The sequence below is a fragment of the Phalaenopsis equestris genome, unplaced genomic scaffold (assembly GCF_001263595.1).
Source record: "Phalaenopsis equestris unplaced genomic scaffold, ASM126359v1 Scaffold000188, whole genome shotgun sequence".
Lineage (NCBI taxonomy): Eukaryota > Viridiplantae > Streptophyta > Magnoliopsida > Asparagales > Orchidaceae > Phalaenopsis > Phalaenopsis equestris.
In genome coordinates, this window is record NW_018164630.1 from 378,580 (window position 1) to 395,748 (window position 17,169).

Here is a 17,169-nt window from a genome sequence, read left to right on the forward strand (position 1 = left end):
CAAGGGGAGGAGAGCGGCGACAAGGGAAGGGGAGAAGTTGCGGCAATATCAACAAGCTGAAATGAGAGAAATGCGTGCGTGTGTGTGTGCGTGAGCGTGTGTGTGTGTGTGAAAATGCGTTTTTTACCTTCTAATAGTTAAAATAGTTGTATTTTTTATGTTATATAAATAATTTGATTGGTATAAATGTAAAAAGTAGAGTTTCCATGTTAGATATGTAAATACATATGAATTCGGTGGTATTTATGTAAATTCCCTAAAAAAAAGAGGTGAAAAAAAGTTGGAAGTAAATAATGAAACTTTTTTTTTTCTGCAAAAAGGGACTCGTACTAAATAAAGATTGCCAGTACTAAAATTAAATTTGTTGATTTCTTTGCCTCCAACAATAAGAAAGTATGGTCATCTTAAAACAGATTACTTGCATGAATAAGGTAAGGTGTCATTAGGAAAAAACAAAAAAGACACGAATGGAATAAAATCATCTTCATAAATTTTGATGCCAGAACCTCTAGATATGCTTGATTTAAAGATGGCGTTGCAGGTATGACAACAGATTGTCATTCCTGATTCATAAGATATTTCCGCCAAAGTTTCGATGGGAGACAGCAGAATTAAACAGAGCAAGAAAACATCTACCATTTTAGGTAAAAGATTCATCAATAGTGCTTTGTTGGTTCTGGATTGATTCGGGCCAGATGATGAACCAAATTTCTAAATAAAATGCAGTTAATTATATTTAGTTAAGAAGTATAAATAGAAGTAGAAGTGAACAGTATTAGTTCAAAACTTCAGATTAACTCATCCAAGATTAAAAGGCCTACCCGAGCATTAAATGAAATGCGAATAGTTTTGGCCTCCAACCCAAAGAATACTCTGACATCGATGCCAAGGCTGTCAACGCCAATTATATTTGCCCCCTGTGCGAAAAGCCTTGCTTAGTTTTCATAAAGAATGATTTTTAAAGAAATTTTCAAGTTGCAATAAAATAAATGGTGCAAAAATTTAAACTCTTTAGGCTGATGTACAAAATACAAACATATAAATTATGTAAAAATTTTACGAGCACCAACAAATCTTAGCAAAAATGATATGATATCAACATTTCCAAAATTATGGGATTTCAGAGACAATACAGAGAGAGTGATATCGGAGTTAACTCAAATCACACTAAGAACAACAAATATTATTACTAAAAGCAAATAGATAGTTACAATAAACACACTTGAAATGAAAAACACAACAACATACAAAGCAAACACAACTACAATGTATCCTCAACACACTTGAAATGAAAAACACAACATACAAAGCAAACACAACTACAATGTATCCTGAGGATGGTGGTTGTGGTCGGTGAGGATTGGAAGGTGGCGCGGGAGTAAAAAGACGGTTGGCAAAAGGAAAACAACAAGGTTGTTATTTTCCTGGTGTCGATCACTAAGCAAATAGCAGAGAGTGATGTGGGAGGCCTGTCCAGGGTGATGGAGTCAAGGATGGAGGGCCAAAATGGTGGCAACAACAAAAGGATGGGCTAGACAATGACACTGCTGGAAAGGGAGGTCCTAGGTTGCGGCAGCAAGGGGAGGAGAGCGGCGACAAGGGAAGGGGAGGAGTTGCGGCAATATCAACAAGCTGAAATGAGAGAAACGACTGGTCGGGGTGCTGGAGACGACTGGTCGGGTTGCTGGAGCAGTAGAAAACAACTGGGAAAAGCTATTTGAGGTGGCATCAGCAAGCGGGAATGACGGCGGCAACGGGGAGGCGTGGGACTGTGGAACATCAAAGGGAGGGTTGTCTTGGGGCTGTGGCAGCGAGGAGGGATGGTTGGACAACGACGATAGGTGACTGGAATGGATGGCGACAAGGTGAGGGTGGCTAGGAAAGGATTGCAGAAAGTGGAGGAGCTGGTGGTTGGCGGCTAGAGTTGCAATAAGATAGCAATAGTGTTGCCAGATGGTTTTGCCAACGAGGAAAGGCGACGGTGACAGTGAAGGGAGGGTTGCGGTGGATGGGAAATCAAGGATAAATATCTCCGCGAGATCGAACTATAGCTGAAGCATCATTCGATTCTTAGGAGATGGTCACCACCTCGGGCGAATTACAACCAGAACACCTCGCCTTTAGATACAATCCTAGAAGGGGAATACCAAAAGTCGAGGCCGTCCTAAACAGAAACATGAGCAGAACTCCAAGCTAAACCTTAATACAACACATATAAAGGAAAGTACCAAAAATGAGTGAAAGGAAAGGAGAGAAATCACTAAAAATTAAAAAGGATTCCAAAACAGGCCGCTCGGTTAGGCTGTCGTTCGCATGAACCGGCGCACGCACGGTCTGCACTGTAGAAGATGTCATGGGACTGTAGCGGAACTCACAACAGAGGTCCATATGGAAAGCTCATGCATTAGTCTCCTAGAATTGGGAGAGCTTTGACCTTTTCTGTCGAAGCTTCAGTCTCCTCATAATATTTAGGTTGGCCCCATTAAAGATAGCGGAAATATTGTAAGCTCCCGATAAGTCAATCCTGTAGGCATTGTCATACCAAAGTACATCCTGATAGAATAAGTATATATTTTCTTTTGGCGCAATGTGAGCTGAAGCTACATATAGTTGTAGATCTCGCAGAGTAACTCTCGAGCCCTTAAGTATGTAACCTTCTTTCATTTCTCGTAATCGCCCGAATGTATTTTATAAACAAGTCTATTAGGAGGAATCAACTGAGATAAAATCTAAGATAGGTTGGATCACACTGGTGTATAACCACTAAGGAGAGGCCTCTTCTTCGTCTTCTCTAAAAGGGCCTCGGTCCCACTGTAAAATTTTTCTTCTCGCTAAGCTCCTAAGCAATTTCCAAAATTACGGGTCATCCCTCATGTTTGATCAACTTTCGGTGAGTACCTTGTTAAATTGACTGTTCCACCCAAATAATTTCATACGGACTTTAAAAAAAAAAAAAAAAAACTCCATATAATCTTCCAAAAGAAGCTCAAAAACTTCTCATCTCTAATATGTTGAACCTCCCTAGGCACAAAGAACTCAGAAAGGAGTCTATATATCTAAAAAATCATAATTTCTCTTATTTGAGGTTGTAATGTCTCTAGCATTAGTGCTTCAAACTCAAAACCTTCTTGGACGACCACTGTTAATTCAGTTGGAGTCTCTCTTATGAGCTCAGCTTGAACTGCGTGCATTTTTGCCTCATCAGTTGGAATCCAATACTCATTTTTTTTTTTTCGCACAATCTTTAGTTTTTATTGTCTCATAATTGCTCATTTCTTCAATAACTCCCCGATCAGTGAAAGAGATCATTCTCCTGTTTGGGCAATCTGATTCAATAAACTCAAATCTATAGCACTTCAAACACTTCATGGTTGAAACCAATTTAGGAATACGGATTGGTTCCACTTGTTCTCTACTCTGAACTAGTCTTCTCAAGAGAGGTCAATTTGGACGTTCCGCTTGGTGTACTCTTACTGTTTGAACCTAGGGTTGAACCCTGCTTGCAAGATATGGTGGTTGCCTCGTAATGTGGTCTCTCCACTTTTGAAGCTAGAGACTGAACATTTGGTGTGTAGTGAGCTGGTAAAAATTGGTGTTGCATCTCTCATTTATTGGACCAGATACTAATTTTACTCTTCACTTCTAGCTATCGAAGAACCTTCGAGTTCGCCCATTGTTGATATGCATTTTTCCTTAACTTGCTGGTAGCTAGTTTCATCATTCCATCTGGTGGGACATTCTGACACTTAGAAACACATTCCAAGATTCATAACCACTCAATGACCTCATTTGGATCCATGTGGTCGTTGAAATATGACAACTTCAACTTTACTTCAAATTCCAGCTTCTCCAATATTTCATTGCCAAATCTTTGAGATAGTGATTTTTCATCTCAGGAATCAAATAGAATTTGTGTGACCCCTCTGAATAGTGAATAGTCTTATTTCCTCAATTTCATTGAGCTGTTGTACCGCTCGGTGGAGTTTTCGTTGTATCTCATTTATGATAAAGTCCTAATCGTCATTCGTCACTTGTCTCTTTAGAGGCATGATTAGGATTTTGGTATGGGTAGGTGGAAAGAGGTGTGTAATGGTGATGTAGGTGGGGAAAGAAAATTTAGAGAGGGTGTAAGTAGGTTTGGGTATGTCGGATGCTAGAAACCTTAAGATAGAACTAGAGTTATGCTAGCTCTGATACCAAATGATACCAGAGTTAACCCAAATCATAACAGTAATAGTAAATATTATTACTGAAAGCAAATAAGCGGTTACAACCAACACACTTGTAAGAGAAAATACAACAAAAAAAACAAACAAATACGACTAGAGTGTATCCCAAAGATGGTGGTAGTGATCGCCGAGGGTTTGGAAGGTGATGCGGGAGTGGAGAAGTTGGTTGGCAAGTAGAAAATAGCAAGGTGGTTGTTTTCTCGGTGCCGAACAACAAGCAAATAACAGTGAGTGATGTGGGAGGGTTGTCAGGGGTAATGGAAGCAAGAGTGGAGGCTGAAATGGTGGCAGCAACAAAGGAGGGTCTGGACAGCAGCGACACAGCTAGAAAGAGAGGTCCTGGGTTGCGGCGGCAAGGGAGGAGGGTGGCTGCAACGAAGGGGAGGAGTTGCAGCAATGGCAGCAAGCTGGAATAAGAGAAACAGCTAGCCAGGTTGCTGGAACAGCAGAAAACAGCAGGGAAAAACTATTCGGGGTGGCGGCAGCAAGCAAGCAAGAATGATAGAGGCGGTGGAAGGGAGGAGTGGGAATGCAGGACAGCAAAGGAAGGGCTATCCCAGGGCAGCAACAGCGAGGTGGGATGGCTGGAGTGAATACGGGCAGCTGGAATAGGTGGCAGCAAGGTGAGAGGTGGTTGGAAAGGATGGCAGCATGCGTAGAAGGTGTTGGCTGGTGACTGGAGTAGCAGGAAGACAGCGTAAGTGATGTCCGGTGGTTTCAATGGCGAGAAAAGAAGGTAGCAGCGGTGAATGCCGCGAATGGGAAATTGAGGATAAATATCTCCACAATACGGCTGGAGCATCATTTGATCTTTGTGATACGATCACCACCTTGGATGAGTTACAACCAGAGCATCTTCTCGCATTCAGATACCACAATGGAAGGGGAACACAAGAAACTGACAGCCATCTTAAACAAAAACATATGCAAAAATCCATCTAAATGGTAATGCAACACATATATATGAAATGACTAGAAAGGAATGAAAGGAAAGAAGGAAGCTTGCTAAAAATTGGAAGGAATAAAAAACGGGCAGCTCAGTTCGGCTCTGTGCCGTTCAAATGAACAGGAACACCCACGGTCCACACCCCGGTTGCAGAACTGTAGCGAAAATTGTGGCAAGGGTCCATGCGGGACGCATTATAGCAGAAGACGTTGCAGGACTGTAGCGAAAATTGTGGCAAGGGTCCATGCGGGAAGCTCCGGAGTCAGAGAAAGAGAAAGATAGAGAGAGAGAGAGAGAGAGAGAGAGTAAGAGATTAAGAGGGAGGGAGAGTGAGATTAAGCTTTCAAGAGGAAGAGGAAAAAGAAAAGGGGAAGGATTGAAGAGATTGAAATTGACAAAATTCGCTCTCAACTCCTTTCAAGAGGAAGAGAAATCAGAAAAGGGAGAGGATTGTAGAGATTGAGAGATGACAATATTCGCTGTTAACTGAAATAATTTGTCAACAGTTTCTTCAGATGAAAGCTAGATGAATCAAAATAACAAAAGCTATGCGATAGCGTCATACAGGGAGAAAAACTAAAAGCATACAGGAACAAAAATCAGGACGTAATGAAAATACAAACAGTAGAAGTGTTGTACACGCTAAATTTTACCTCAACTACAAGGCCCTTCTTCTTTCGACATAGAGCTTTAAGAGCAGCAACAAACTGCTTGCCATCCTCACAAAAACGTTGCATAATTGCTGAGGCACAGTGTGCAAGAACATCAGGCTCTGCATCTTGGAAATCTTGCAAATTAATAGTTGACTGCAAGATTTAAAAGTAAAAATGAAAATAAAGACGGACAGCAAGTTAACAAATCAATTAAAACTTTTAAAGTTGCCACAAGTTGCCTCATTGTATGTATAAAACTGTAATTCATTGATGTCTGATAGCAATAGCCATTACACGGCATAAAGCGCCGAATACTTACTTGGTCACCATATACAGAAAAGAGCTCCATGGACATAATCTCCAACTTATAAAAGGTTGAATTTAAGTTGCTTCTATCTTGTCTAGAGCTGAAGTTCAATATTTCTCTATCTAAGCATCATCATATTAACTCGGTCAAATTAAATAATAATTAAAAGCAAAAAGGATCATACGATAAAGGACGATGGTGGCACCTATTAAACCATGCATTCCAGCCATTTGTTCCTCTTCCTTCTCTGATTCATCTGCATATGATCGGTCAACTCAACTAAATTCCATTTGAGAAATGAATAGGTGCCATAAACAGCCTCAATGGTGGAGCATGAAATACCTCTCCAATCAAATACATAGTCGTCATCATTTTCCCTATGGAATAATGCCCAAAGATAAGATTCCTCATCAACAAATGCAGGCCGAAGATATCCCATGATGGAAAGCCCGTTTGTTGGATAATCCATCTTATCCTTATGCTTCGAATGAAATGACTGCAAAATTTCAGAATAGTATATTTAAATATATGAAATAAAATTTATCAAGGAGGTCCATGTTAAATTTCTTAAACCAAAAGCAAAAAAGAGATAATATTATGAATGGTCTTATCATATATGAAGTTAGTCTATTAAAAACAGTTATCTTATGATATTAAATCCCAAACTCCAATTTGTCTTGGCTTCGTTGGGTACGTCTACTGATTAAGCACTCCTGTTCTTTACAAAATTCACCTTCAAGAGAGCGATACTTTGTTCCCGCTGAAGCTTAATTTGCAGTGGAATCCACCCAGCTCCACCTTCTCAGTAAGCTCCAATCACACTAGGCTTGGATAAGGAAAACCAGAGAGGGCATGAGAAACATTAATCTTTTCACAATTGATTCAAATTGTATTTGCCCATATTTTTTAAACAAATATAATACCCCTAGGCAATTCTAAATAAAAGCATTAAATCATTAAATTGTAGTTAAGTCATTGAAGCATCACAAGCTGCATAATGGAAGATCATTATTGAAGTAATTACTCATCAAAAATGCATATATTAAATTTTCATTAAGTGTAATCTTCTATGCATATGGATTGTATTTGCAGCAGAAGAGTACTGATATTTACATCATAAAGTTTCTGAAGTGCAAACAACATGCCATGAAAGTCAAAAAGAATTTTAAAGCACGTGTAAATGACCATTTTTATTTTTAAAAAAAATGAAATGAGCGAACTAGCTTCAGTTCAAATGAACCGCGTTAATCGATTCTTTAACAATCAAAAAAAGGAGACGAACGAGGGGAGAGAAAGAGAGAGATGAGGTCAGCGGACGTAAAAAAAATGAAATGAACGAACTAGCTTCAGTTCAAATTAACCGCGTTAATCGATTCTTTAACAATAAAAAAAAAGGAGACGAAAGAGGGGAGAGAAAGAGAGAGATGAGGTCAGCGGACGGACAGATGAAAACGAGTAAGAGAAGAAAGAGAACGGGAGTGAGATGAATGGGAGAAAGAGGTCGAGTAGGCAAGCAAAGAAAGCATGAAAAAGATAAAATCGAAAGAGACCGAACAAGAATGATAATGTGACGGTTGAATATATGTAGGGTGGCCAATGTCAAGATTAGAGCGTCTCCTTATTTAATTTTAAAAGTAGTATCAAAGAAATTCTTGAATTAAGTAGACTAATCATAGCAAAAGAGTTAGAATGATTGACGAGATTTAAGTGGTTTGATTAGATATTATATTTACTCTAATTAGGTAGTATTAACCAAGAGTGTAATAACAGAAAAAAAATATAAAATAATAATTGAATAGAAGCGTCTCTTCGGTTACGACTTAATTGTAATATGCCCTTTTCAAACCAACGAAATTGGGAGAGCGAGAGACAAAACATAATAATCGAGAAGAGGAATGAAGACAAAAGAAATATGAAGAAGAAAGAGGAAGATGATGATGAAGAAGAAGAAGAGAGAAGAAAGAAGTCATCGATTTCAAGCGTGAGGCTTCAAGCTTGCGCAGTTGAAGGAGGAAGCGACGTCATGCCGAGTCGTGTGTGCGTGCGTGCGTGCGTTGAGAGGAGGTGGAACCGAGTGTTTAAGATTGAATTAGGTTAAAGAAGATTGAAATTAGTGATTGTGAAAAAAAAAAGAGAAAGTGGATAAAGGTTTGTGTTTTACTTCTAAAAATATTTTGTTTAAATTAATGTTATATAATATTAGTATAAATTACAATGATTAAACTTAAAATTGAAGATTTGAAATCTTAATTAAAATAATATAATAAGATAATGATTAAAAATAATAATTAATTAAAACATAATTAACAATATGATAAAAATTTATTAACATGAACGATTCCAATGTCTGGATATTACAATCAACTTACCTTAACTCTTTGATTTAATGATATAATAAGATAATGATTAAAAATAATAATTAATTAAAACATAATTAACAATATGATAAAAATTTATTAACATGAACGATTCCAATGTCTGGATATTACAATCAACTTACCTTAACTCTTTGATTTAATGATATAATAAGATAATGATTAAAAATAATAATTAATTAAAACATAATTAACAATATGATAAAAATTTATTAACATGAACGATTCCAATGTCTGGATATTACAATCAACTTACCTTAACTCTTTGATTTTTATCATAACTTAATGTGATCTCATATTAATACTACCGTACACATCCAATTTAAATTAAAAATTTTGAAATTTTAATTTCACTTTCCTTGAAACCTTTCTCTTTTTCCACTATTGTATACTTTCCTTGTTCGAACCAAATACTCTTTGCTTATACGATCTGACATTAAATCCCAATTCAACACTTAAAAAATTTAATAAAATATGTTGATTAACTTCTTAAAATTAAACTCTAACATTGCAACTAGCTCAATTCGGCTTCCCCTAAACCTCATGCATATGAGTCTCTTCTCCTTTCTCTTCTTCTTCACGCGAAACAAAGCCGCACGTGAGTCGCCTTTTTGTATGTGGTTGACCCCTTGTTTCTTCTCCATGGCGTCGCTCCTCCGAGGTGATAAAACATTTAATAAAATATGTTGATTAACTTCTTAAAAACTAGCTCAATTCGGCTTCCCCTAAACCTCATGCATATGAGTCTCCTCTTCTCCTTTCTCTTCTTCTTCACGCGAAACAAAGCCGCACGTGAGTCGCCTTTTTGTATGTGGTTGACCCCTTGTTTCTTCTCCATGGCGTCGCTCCTCAGAGGTGACCTACTGTAGCCACAACTACTCTGCCTCCCTTCTCTTTTTCTTCACGCCAGAGCCGCTGGACTTTTTGATATCGGAGTAAACCTAAACCACGACCAAACGACAAATTTTATTGTTAAATTCAAAAGTTACAATAATGGATTCTCGACATAAAACAACACAAACATGAAAACGGCAAGTGTCAACGACGACTATGCAAAATAAGAAAGAAAACAACACAAAACACATAAACAACTCTCTAGAGGAGAGCGGTGGGCCCGAAAAGAAAGGAAGGGAGTTGTCGCAATGCAGAAAGGTAGAGGGCAGCAGGTGGTTGCGGCATTGGAGGGAGCATAAGTGATGTCGACCTGCTGGAAGGTGTCGGACAGCAGATGGCTGAGGTGCTGGAGGACGTAGGAGTGATGGTAGGCTGCTGGGAAGAGGTTCGCAGTAGGTGGTTGCGGCGTAGGAGAGAGCAGAAGAGGTGATGATGGACTGGACAAAAGCAGGAAGGGGAGGCTGGGGACTGGACAGCAGCAGGAAGGGGAGGCTGGGGACTGGACAGCAACAGGAAGAGTCCCTAAAGGGGCTGACGAAAGCAAGGACAAGTCCAAGAGGGGCTGGTTGCAACAAAGACAGGCCCTGGAGGGCGGGCGGCCACTAGAGCATGCCCTAGAAGGGCTGGTGGCATAAAAAGCAGGCCCTAGAGAGGCTGGCGGTAGCAGAAAGGGGTGGAACAAGCGGAGATAATCACCACCTCGAACGAATCACAGTATATATTCAGGCAATTCTATTAAGGTTGTGTCATCCAACACCTTTCGTGTGGATCACCAACACGACTTCGATCTTCTCTCGTCTTACAAACGACACTCTTCTTCTTCATGCATGAAATCCTCGGTGTAGACTTCGTCTCCCGAGCCCATAAACACTTCCTCCTATGGCTTCTACACTCTTCCTCCTCAAATGTGGCTAGGATTTGAGATGTCTTGTTTTTCCTTCTTCTTCTTCTTCTTCGTCCTTCTTATTTGTTCGATTAACCAAGATTATTTCCTCAAATGTGGCTAGGATTTGGGATGTCTTGCTATGAACGTGCTTGTACCATCAATTTGACAATCTGATGATGTTTTAGGTGTTTTCGAGCATGATCAAGACATTTCAAATTTGATCACATCACATCACATTCTTTGTCTACTAATCTCGTCGTTTCCAATCGACTCACCTTGCAGAGTATATTTAAGTGTCAACACACTTTAATATCTTGGTCGAAAGCCCCTCACTCACAAGATCCACATCTTACCCGTACGCACAAGAGCTCCTTCCTCTCTTCTTCTTGCCGCACAAAACTTCCTCCTTTGTTGGGCTCTCTTTCTTTTTCATTCTTTGAACTCTTCTTCCTCCTCTTCCTCTGCACATGAGGTTTGCTTCCTTCCCACGAGCTGTAACGTCGTCTATACAGATCGGAACCCACAAGAAGCCTGTAAGCCCTCGCCTCCACTCCGCTTCTCCTTTCAACATAAGTTCTTCCAACACACTAGGGCACGAAATAAATCACGCCTAGGCTTTATTTTGCAGCTTCAGCTTGGGAGTCCGCCAATCTATGGTAAGTCTTTCTTGCCGCATGAATTGTATGTCTGAGTTGTTCTTTGACACCGTCACCTTCAACTTGTTCAACAACGCCTTCTCCCGCACAAGGCCAACACACCTCATCCTCCTCTCGGTCTCTCTCGATATATTATGAACGAAGAGAATAGTTCTTTAACTCTTAAAGACGAACGGGGTTGTCATGACAATTCATCAAACCATTGCCACCATTTTGATTTTTTTTTATTTTTGAATTTTGGTTATTACAAGCAAATGAACCATCTACTGAGATTTGGATAGTTATAAGAGATATTACATGACCCGGTTGGCAAAGCATCCAATAGAATTTTGAAGGTTGAGGGGATGACAAATGATTGAAGGAAAAGTATTTTGGTAACAATAATTAAGAAAAAGCTATTATTCAAATATGGGCTAACTAGGGAGGATTCCAACTTGCGAATCATCCAATGAAGTTGTGTGACAAACTAATGGAACATAAGCTTAAAAAATTACATCAATTTTGAAGAACTAATTTTTTAATATTAAGAAAATTAAACAATACAGACAAATTTTATGTTAAGACAATTAATGAAAAAGTATAAAAAACAAAAACAAATGAACCACTTATGATTTTTATTGATATTGATAAGGTATATGATCCAATACCAAGAGATCTGAGCTGGTGTGCTTTAAAGCAAAAACCATAGGTCAAAGATATATTGATGTGATTGAAGATATGTATGATAGATCAAAGACTAATATTAAAAGTAATTAAGGTAACCAAATAGTTTCCTGTTATCATATGTTTAAGAATTAGAAAATACTCTTCTAAACCAAATTACCATATGCTTACATCAAGTATCAGTATTGGCCATATATTTTAGGTTGGTTATGGAGATGCTTATAAAGAATACTCGTAATTTGCCTTGGAATATGCTTATGTGAACAATATGGTTCTAATATGGAGGTCGTTGATGATAAGGCATATGATGATGATGATTCTAACAAACATGCTAACGGCCAGGTGACGATTGAGAGTATAAATCAAGTGAATTCTCAAAAGTAAATTTGAAGGCAATTAAGAAAATGGTTATAAGAATGTGAATCAACATAAAATGTTTTAAGAATGAACCTAAAAAAATGCCTTATATCTTAATGGTGAAAATGCTATTTGCTCTTCAATATGTTTTCAAAACATTAGGATGTCAATTACAAAGTTTATTTTAGCCAAGACTCGGACCACAATGAATCTTTATCACTGATAAAAGATAACAAACTTAAAAAACAAACAGAAATTTAATAATATTAAATAAAAAGAAACCAAAATAAAAAGTCTTAAAAATCAATTAATGGGCCTGCCTGCTATATTATCCTGAATAGTAAACCATAGAGTACTCCTGAACAACACCACTACAGAAACCATGAATAATCAAGAAATTTTTATAGCTTCACAACCTCTCTTTTCTCAACCAACAACACCAAGGCAAGCTTGAATAATTGCAATACCATAAATGGAATGAAAATGCTAATCAATATTCCGAACTAACCTTGGCCAAGAACTTCGCAAAGTAAATAGGATGAATATGGCGCAAGGTTTCTGGCATCCCCCATTTTATAAGAGTATCAGTTATATCTGTGTCAACAATCTGTAATTTCAAAAGATAAATTCATCTTAAACATGTATAATAGGCAATATGACATTGGTTCAATCTAATCCAGAGAACCGAACAGAAAACCTCTTCATAATCATCATCAAGCACGACATTGATAATGTCATTGTCCATGTAGTCAAAGAAGCTATCACTCTCCAATCTGCTCTCCCCATGGACAGGAAAATCCATCCCAATTAGAACATTCTGCAGAAACCAACAAAGTATTTTGTTCCAAATCACGTGGTATTTAAATAAACAAGAAAAAAAATGTGGAAAAGAATACAAACCACAGGATTGCTTGAGCTGTGTTCTTTCAAGATGTTTTCGTCATCAAAAAGTTCAAAAAACATATCTAACAGATAAAAATTATTATTTTTAATATTTGCAAATAAATATACACCAAAACCTGAAGCAACGCATAAAATAAATAAGGAATCTTCACCTCCATAGTCATCTATAACATAGTGAGCTTCAGCCCATGAGATATGTCGATGAGGTTCACAATGTGCCCTTCCTGGAAAAACCAGCAATGCCTTACTATTTGCCTAAAAGGACAATTGTAATAATGTTAATCCTTGAAACTTCAAAAGGCGAATTAATTATATTATCATTGAAAAATGACACGCAATAGATGAGATTTAACAAAATCAACGGCCATTAAAAAAAAATTAAATAAAAAAGTACCTGCTTAGAAAAAAAAGACATGAAACTGTGGAAATAAATTAAAGTTTATTGCTTTATGACATTGTAACGGATAGAAATGGCAAACTTAAAAAGCTTAATTTCGTCTTAAGATGCTGCCAGCGAGATTGTACACGAAACTGTTATTCCAATTCACAACAAGCATGTGAATATGCAGGACTCCTAGCAACTATTAAAACTCCGATCTAAATGCATGTGATACAGGAATAAGTAGGAACTCGGCGGAAACTCAAAATCAAACTTCTATTAATGTAGAAATAGGGCTACAACAGGACACAACTGAAAAGAACAATACAATGGCATTATGCTCCGGCTAAGGCCGGAAGTGAGAATCTAGGGCGGTAGTGGCGTTGGCGAAGTAGTATGGGGATGAGGAGGATTGTAGGCAGCTGGGCAGGTTAGAAAAGGAAATTTTGAAAGAGGGGTTGTGGCTGATTTGATGATTGGAGGAGTGGGGCGACAAGGAAAGTGGTGGGAAAGGCATGTTGGGGATGACCCAGACAACAAGGAGGGCTGCCTAGAGTGGCCGGCAGAATGCAGGTTGGTGATCGGAGGGCTGGACAGCGAGGTCCGGTGACTAAGGAGAAGGGAATGAGAGGATTGAAGAAGGGGAGTGAGAAAGATACAACACAAACTCGGAGGGATACAGACGGAATACCACCACCTCTTCAAATACAACCCTAGAACAGAGAGAACAACCTTCACACGGGAATCTAGAATATGAAAAGAACAAAAACTGAACCCTAATTTTCTGAAAACAACAATATATAGACTCCTATTGGAGGAGAAAAGGAAAGAAATAAGAAAGTAAAATCCCACACAAAAAGAAGGGGTGGGGAAGTAGGAATACTCCAGAAAATAGCCACTAAAGATTTTCCATAAAGAGGAGTGCATAAGGAAGGGAATAGGAGGGGTGGTAGTTTCGCCCCCCCCTAGAGAGCACACGAATCCTCCCGCCTGGATTGGTCCACTGGATCGGAAATATTGCCAGCCGGCCGGTAGCCGGTTCAGCCGGCTGGTGCCTTTAGCACCCCGTGTCAACATGTTCATCTCGTATCAATGCATTAAATCAGTGTTCTTGCAATTATAATTTTGAATAGCTCATGCTAAAGATAGACAATATATTTTTTTTGAAGTAAATAATTGTTCATGTGCTACTAAGATAAATACTTGAACTCGGCCATTGAGATTCTTCAATTTGCTTCCAACTTCCAACTAGTGTGCTACAATTTCGAGCACTATTTGAGTGCTACTAAGTTATTATATTTTTTTAAACAGCTAAATTTTATAACTGATATTAAAAGAGTTAAATGAAATAGCAATTTCAAATGAATGCCTCCATTAAAAAAATATATTTGATCAAGATAACAAAAGGTGTAGCAATTAATGTCTATCTAAGAAAGAAACAAAGTTTCAAAGAGAAGCGTTTTAAATCATGATGCTAAAATCATTAAGGGAGTTATGTCTAGATTGGAATCTAATGAATTTCAAAAAATGGAGAAAGCCTTTTTTTTAAGGGTTTAAGCAAAAAACACCAGATGAAACCCTTTTTTTTACTGAATGAGGTAAAATTTCTGATAGCATCTTGAAAGAAGACCGAGCTTGAGTCATCAATAAGCTCCACTTTAGAACAATCAAACATAGCAATTGCGAATCTAACTGTAATATCAAATATAGAAGAAATAGTATGAGTGAAAATGATCCTTGATAGGCTTAACTATATCTAATCCAGGCACGACTCTTTAAGGAATTAAAAGTCCCAACATCCAAAATTAGATGATACTCTATCATTCTAAACATTAGCAAGTACTGAGGACGACAACTCAAAAGATGAATCTAAGTAATTTTAGACATCAATAAGCTCCACTTTAGAACAATCAAACATAGCAATTGCGAACCTGACTGTAATATCAAATGTAGAAGAAATAGTACGAGTAAAAATGATCCTTGATAGGCTTAACTATATCTAATCCGGGCACTACTCTTAAGGTATTAGAAGTCCCAACATCCAAAATTAGATGATAATCTATCATTCTAAACATTAGCAAGTACTGAGGACAGTAACTCAAAAGATGAATCCAAGTAATTTCAGAAAATGATAACTCCCTAGAGGAACCAAATCAGAGGGAGCGTCACCCAACATGTTAGTAGAGAGGTATTGACATCAGTTTAGGATTCCCCGAAGGTGTTTGAGAATCAAATCTGGCAAGTAAAATGATGTAGGATGGCAGAGAAATGAGAATAAGGGAAGCGGTTGAAGATTAAAAGAGGAAACAACTAATTATAGTTGTTGTCTAGATGAAACATAACAAGAATTGCAGCAAGGATAGTAACAATTGCAGCAGCTCGCGAAGTCGGTGAGGCTCCACCATCTAGACAGATCTACCCCCACTTCTCAAACAGGCTACAGGAAAACTACTTACAAGAGAAAGATAATACAACACTCCAACCAAGGAAAAGCAGAGAAAAAATCTTCAAATAGCATAAATTAAGTAAAAAGTCTCCAAATTAGGTTCTAAATAATATATTTATACTAAGCAGAAATAAACCCTAATTATAACTCAAAATAAGGGCAGTAAAAGCTCCGCAAGGCAATATAGAAAGATAGCAAGAGTTATCCAGCTAGAGGTCTCTTATGTCTCGAGACGGGAAAATTCTATCCCGCTTGCATGCCCCCCTTCATTAAGGACGTAGTTACATCACACTCCCCAGGCAGGAGAGAGATTGTCTTCTTTTCTTAAAACTTTATCCTCAGAGTTCAGTGGCAAATCAACGAAATTAAAAGTACCAAAAATATTATAATTTTTTGGTAGATCAATCTTATATGCATTATTATTGATCTTTTCAGCAACCTTGAATGGACCGTCTGCTCTATGCTTGAGCTTTCCAAATGACCTTACAAAAAACCGCTCCTTCAACCTAATCCATACAATATCACCTTTTTTGAAGACTATAGATTTACTGAACTTGTTGGCACTCTTTGATACTTATTTCTCTGCTTGACAATTTCGTCCTCACCTACTCATGTAAGGATTGAATCTCTCTAGCTCGCACATCTATATCATTACTAAGCTCAGTAGTTGAAAGTATGGGCACTAACTCTAATGGTGTGAGAGGACTTCATCCGTATACAATCTCAAATAAATTACAATCTCTCTAGCAAACTCAACATGAGAAAAAAATAAGGGATTGTTTGATACAGTTTTTTGGTGCTTTACTTTTCAAAACACAGCTGCAGTTCTATTTGGGAAACTGTTTTCTTGCTGCTAATTTAAAATTTTTGTGATAAAAAATTATTTTTTTCAACATAAAGGTGGTGGGTTCCAGAAAGATGCAATCATGTATTTAAAATTAAAATAAATTTGTACAAGTCAGCACATCTTTTTGAACAGCAGCTTTTCTGCAGCAGCTTCACAGCTGCTTCTTCCAACCATTGAAGTTGTCCCAAACAGACTCTAAATCTCATTATGTTGAAAACAAAATTTGGGAGGAAATTTTATTTTTATTCATTATTCACATGTAAGTTATATATATATAAGGGAAACAAGTCCCTCCTAATTTATAAGCTTACCAAATATATCTAATCTAAATTTGGTGAGTAAATAATTATGAAATAAACATAAAAAATGTAAATAGGAAAAGAATAAAACTCATCAGAGGATTTCAAAAATTAGTTCCAATTAGAATCCCCGAGATCTGAGGTGGTCGGCCAACCGACCCACCTTCTGGCTTTCCACACTCCCCCTCAAGCTAGTTCATAGATGTTATAAAGACTAAGCTTGATAATGAACTTTAAGAAGGTGCTTAAAAAAAGAACCAATTTCTTGGTGTGTCGGAATGTAACTAATTAGTTGTATAATTCTATCATTAACCTTCTCAAAGATAAAA

At 37.7% G+C, this 17,169-nt stretch overlaps 1 protein-coding gene across 4 annotated transcripts in view; it reads right to left on the reverse strand.

Moving 5' to 3' along the window:
• The window catches only part of LOC110022399 (uncharacterized protein At3g49140), a 35,621-nt gene that overhangs the window by 2,125 nt on the left and 16,327 nt on the right, over nt 1-17,169 (reverse strand). For 3 of the 4 annotated variants that reach the window (XM_020721317.1, XM_020721315.1, XM_020721316.1), the window contains exons 4-13: nt 13,022-13,124; nt 12,867-12,931; nt 12,664-12,783; nt 12,475-12,573; nt 6,478-6,631; nt 6,341-6,391; nt 6,148-6,257; nt 5,829-5,981; nt 822-917; nt 637-711 (exon numbers count right to left, since the gene is read on the reverse strand). In XM_020721317.1, the coding sequence (XP_020576976.1) occupies nt 637-711; nt 822-917; nt 5,829-5,981; nt 6,148-6,257; nt 6,341-6,391; nt 6,478-6,631; nt 12,475-12,573; nt 12,664-12,783; nt 12,867-12,931; nt 13,022-13,124 (1,026 nt within the window). The remainder of the gene's footprint in view (nt 1-636; nt 712-821; nt 918-5,828; nt 5,982-6,147; nt 6,258-6,340; nt 6,392-6,477; nt 6,632-12,474; nt 12,574-12,663; nt 12,784-12,866; nt 12,932-13,021; nt 13,125-17,169) is intronic. The other variant, XM_020721318.1, reaches the window with a different exon arrangement.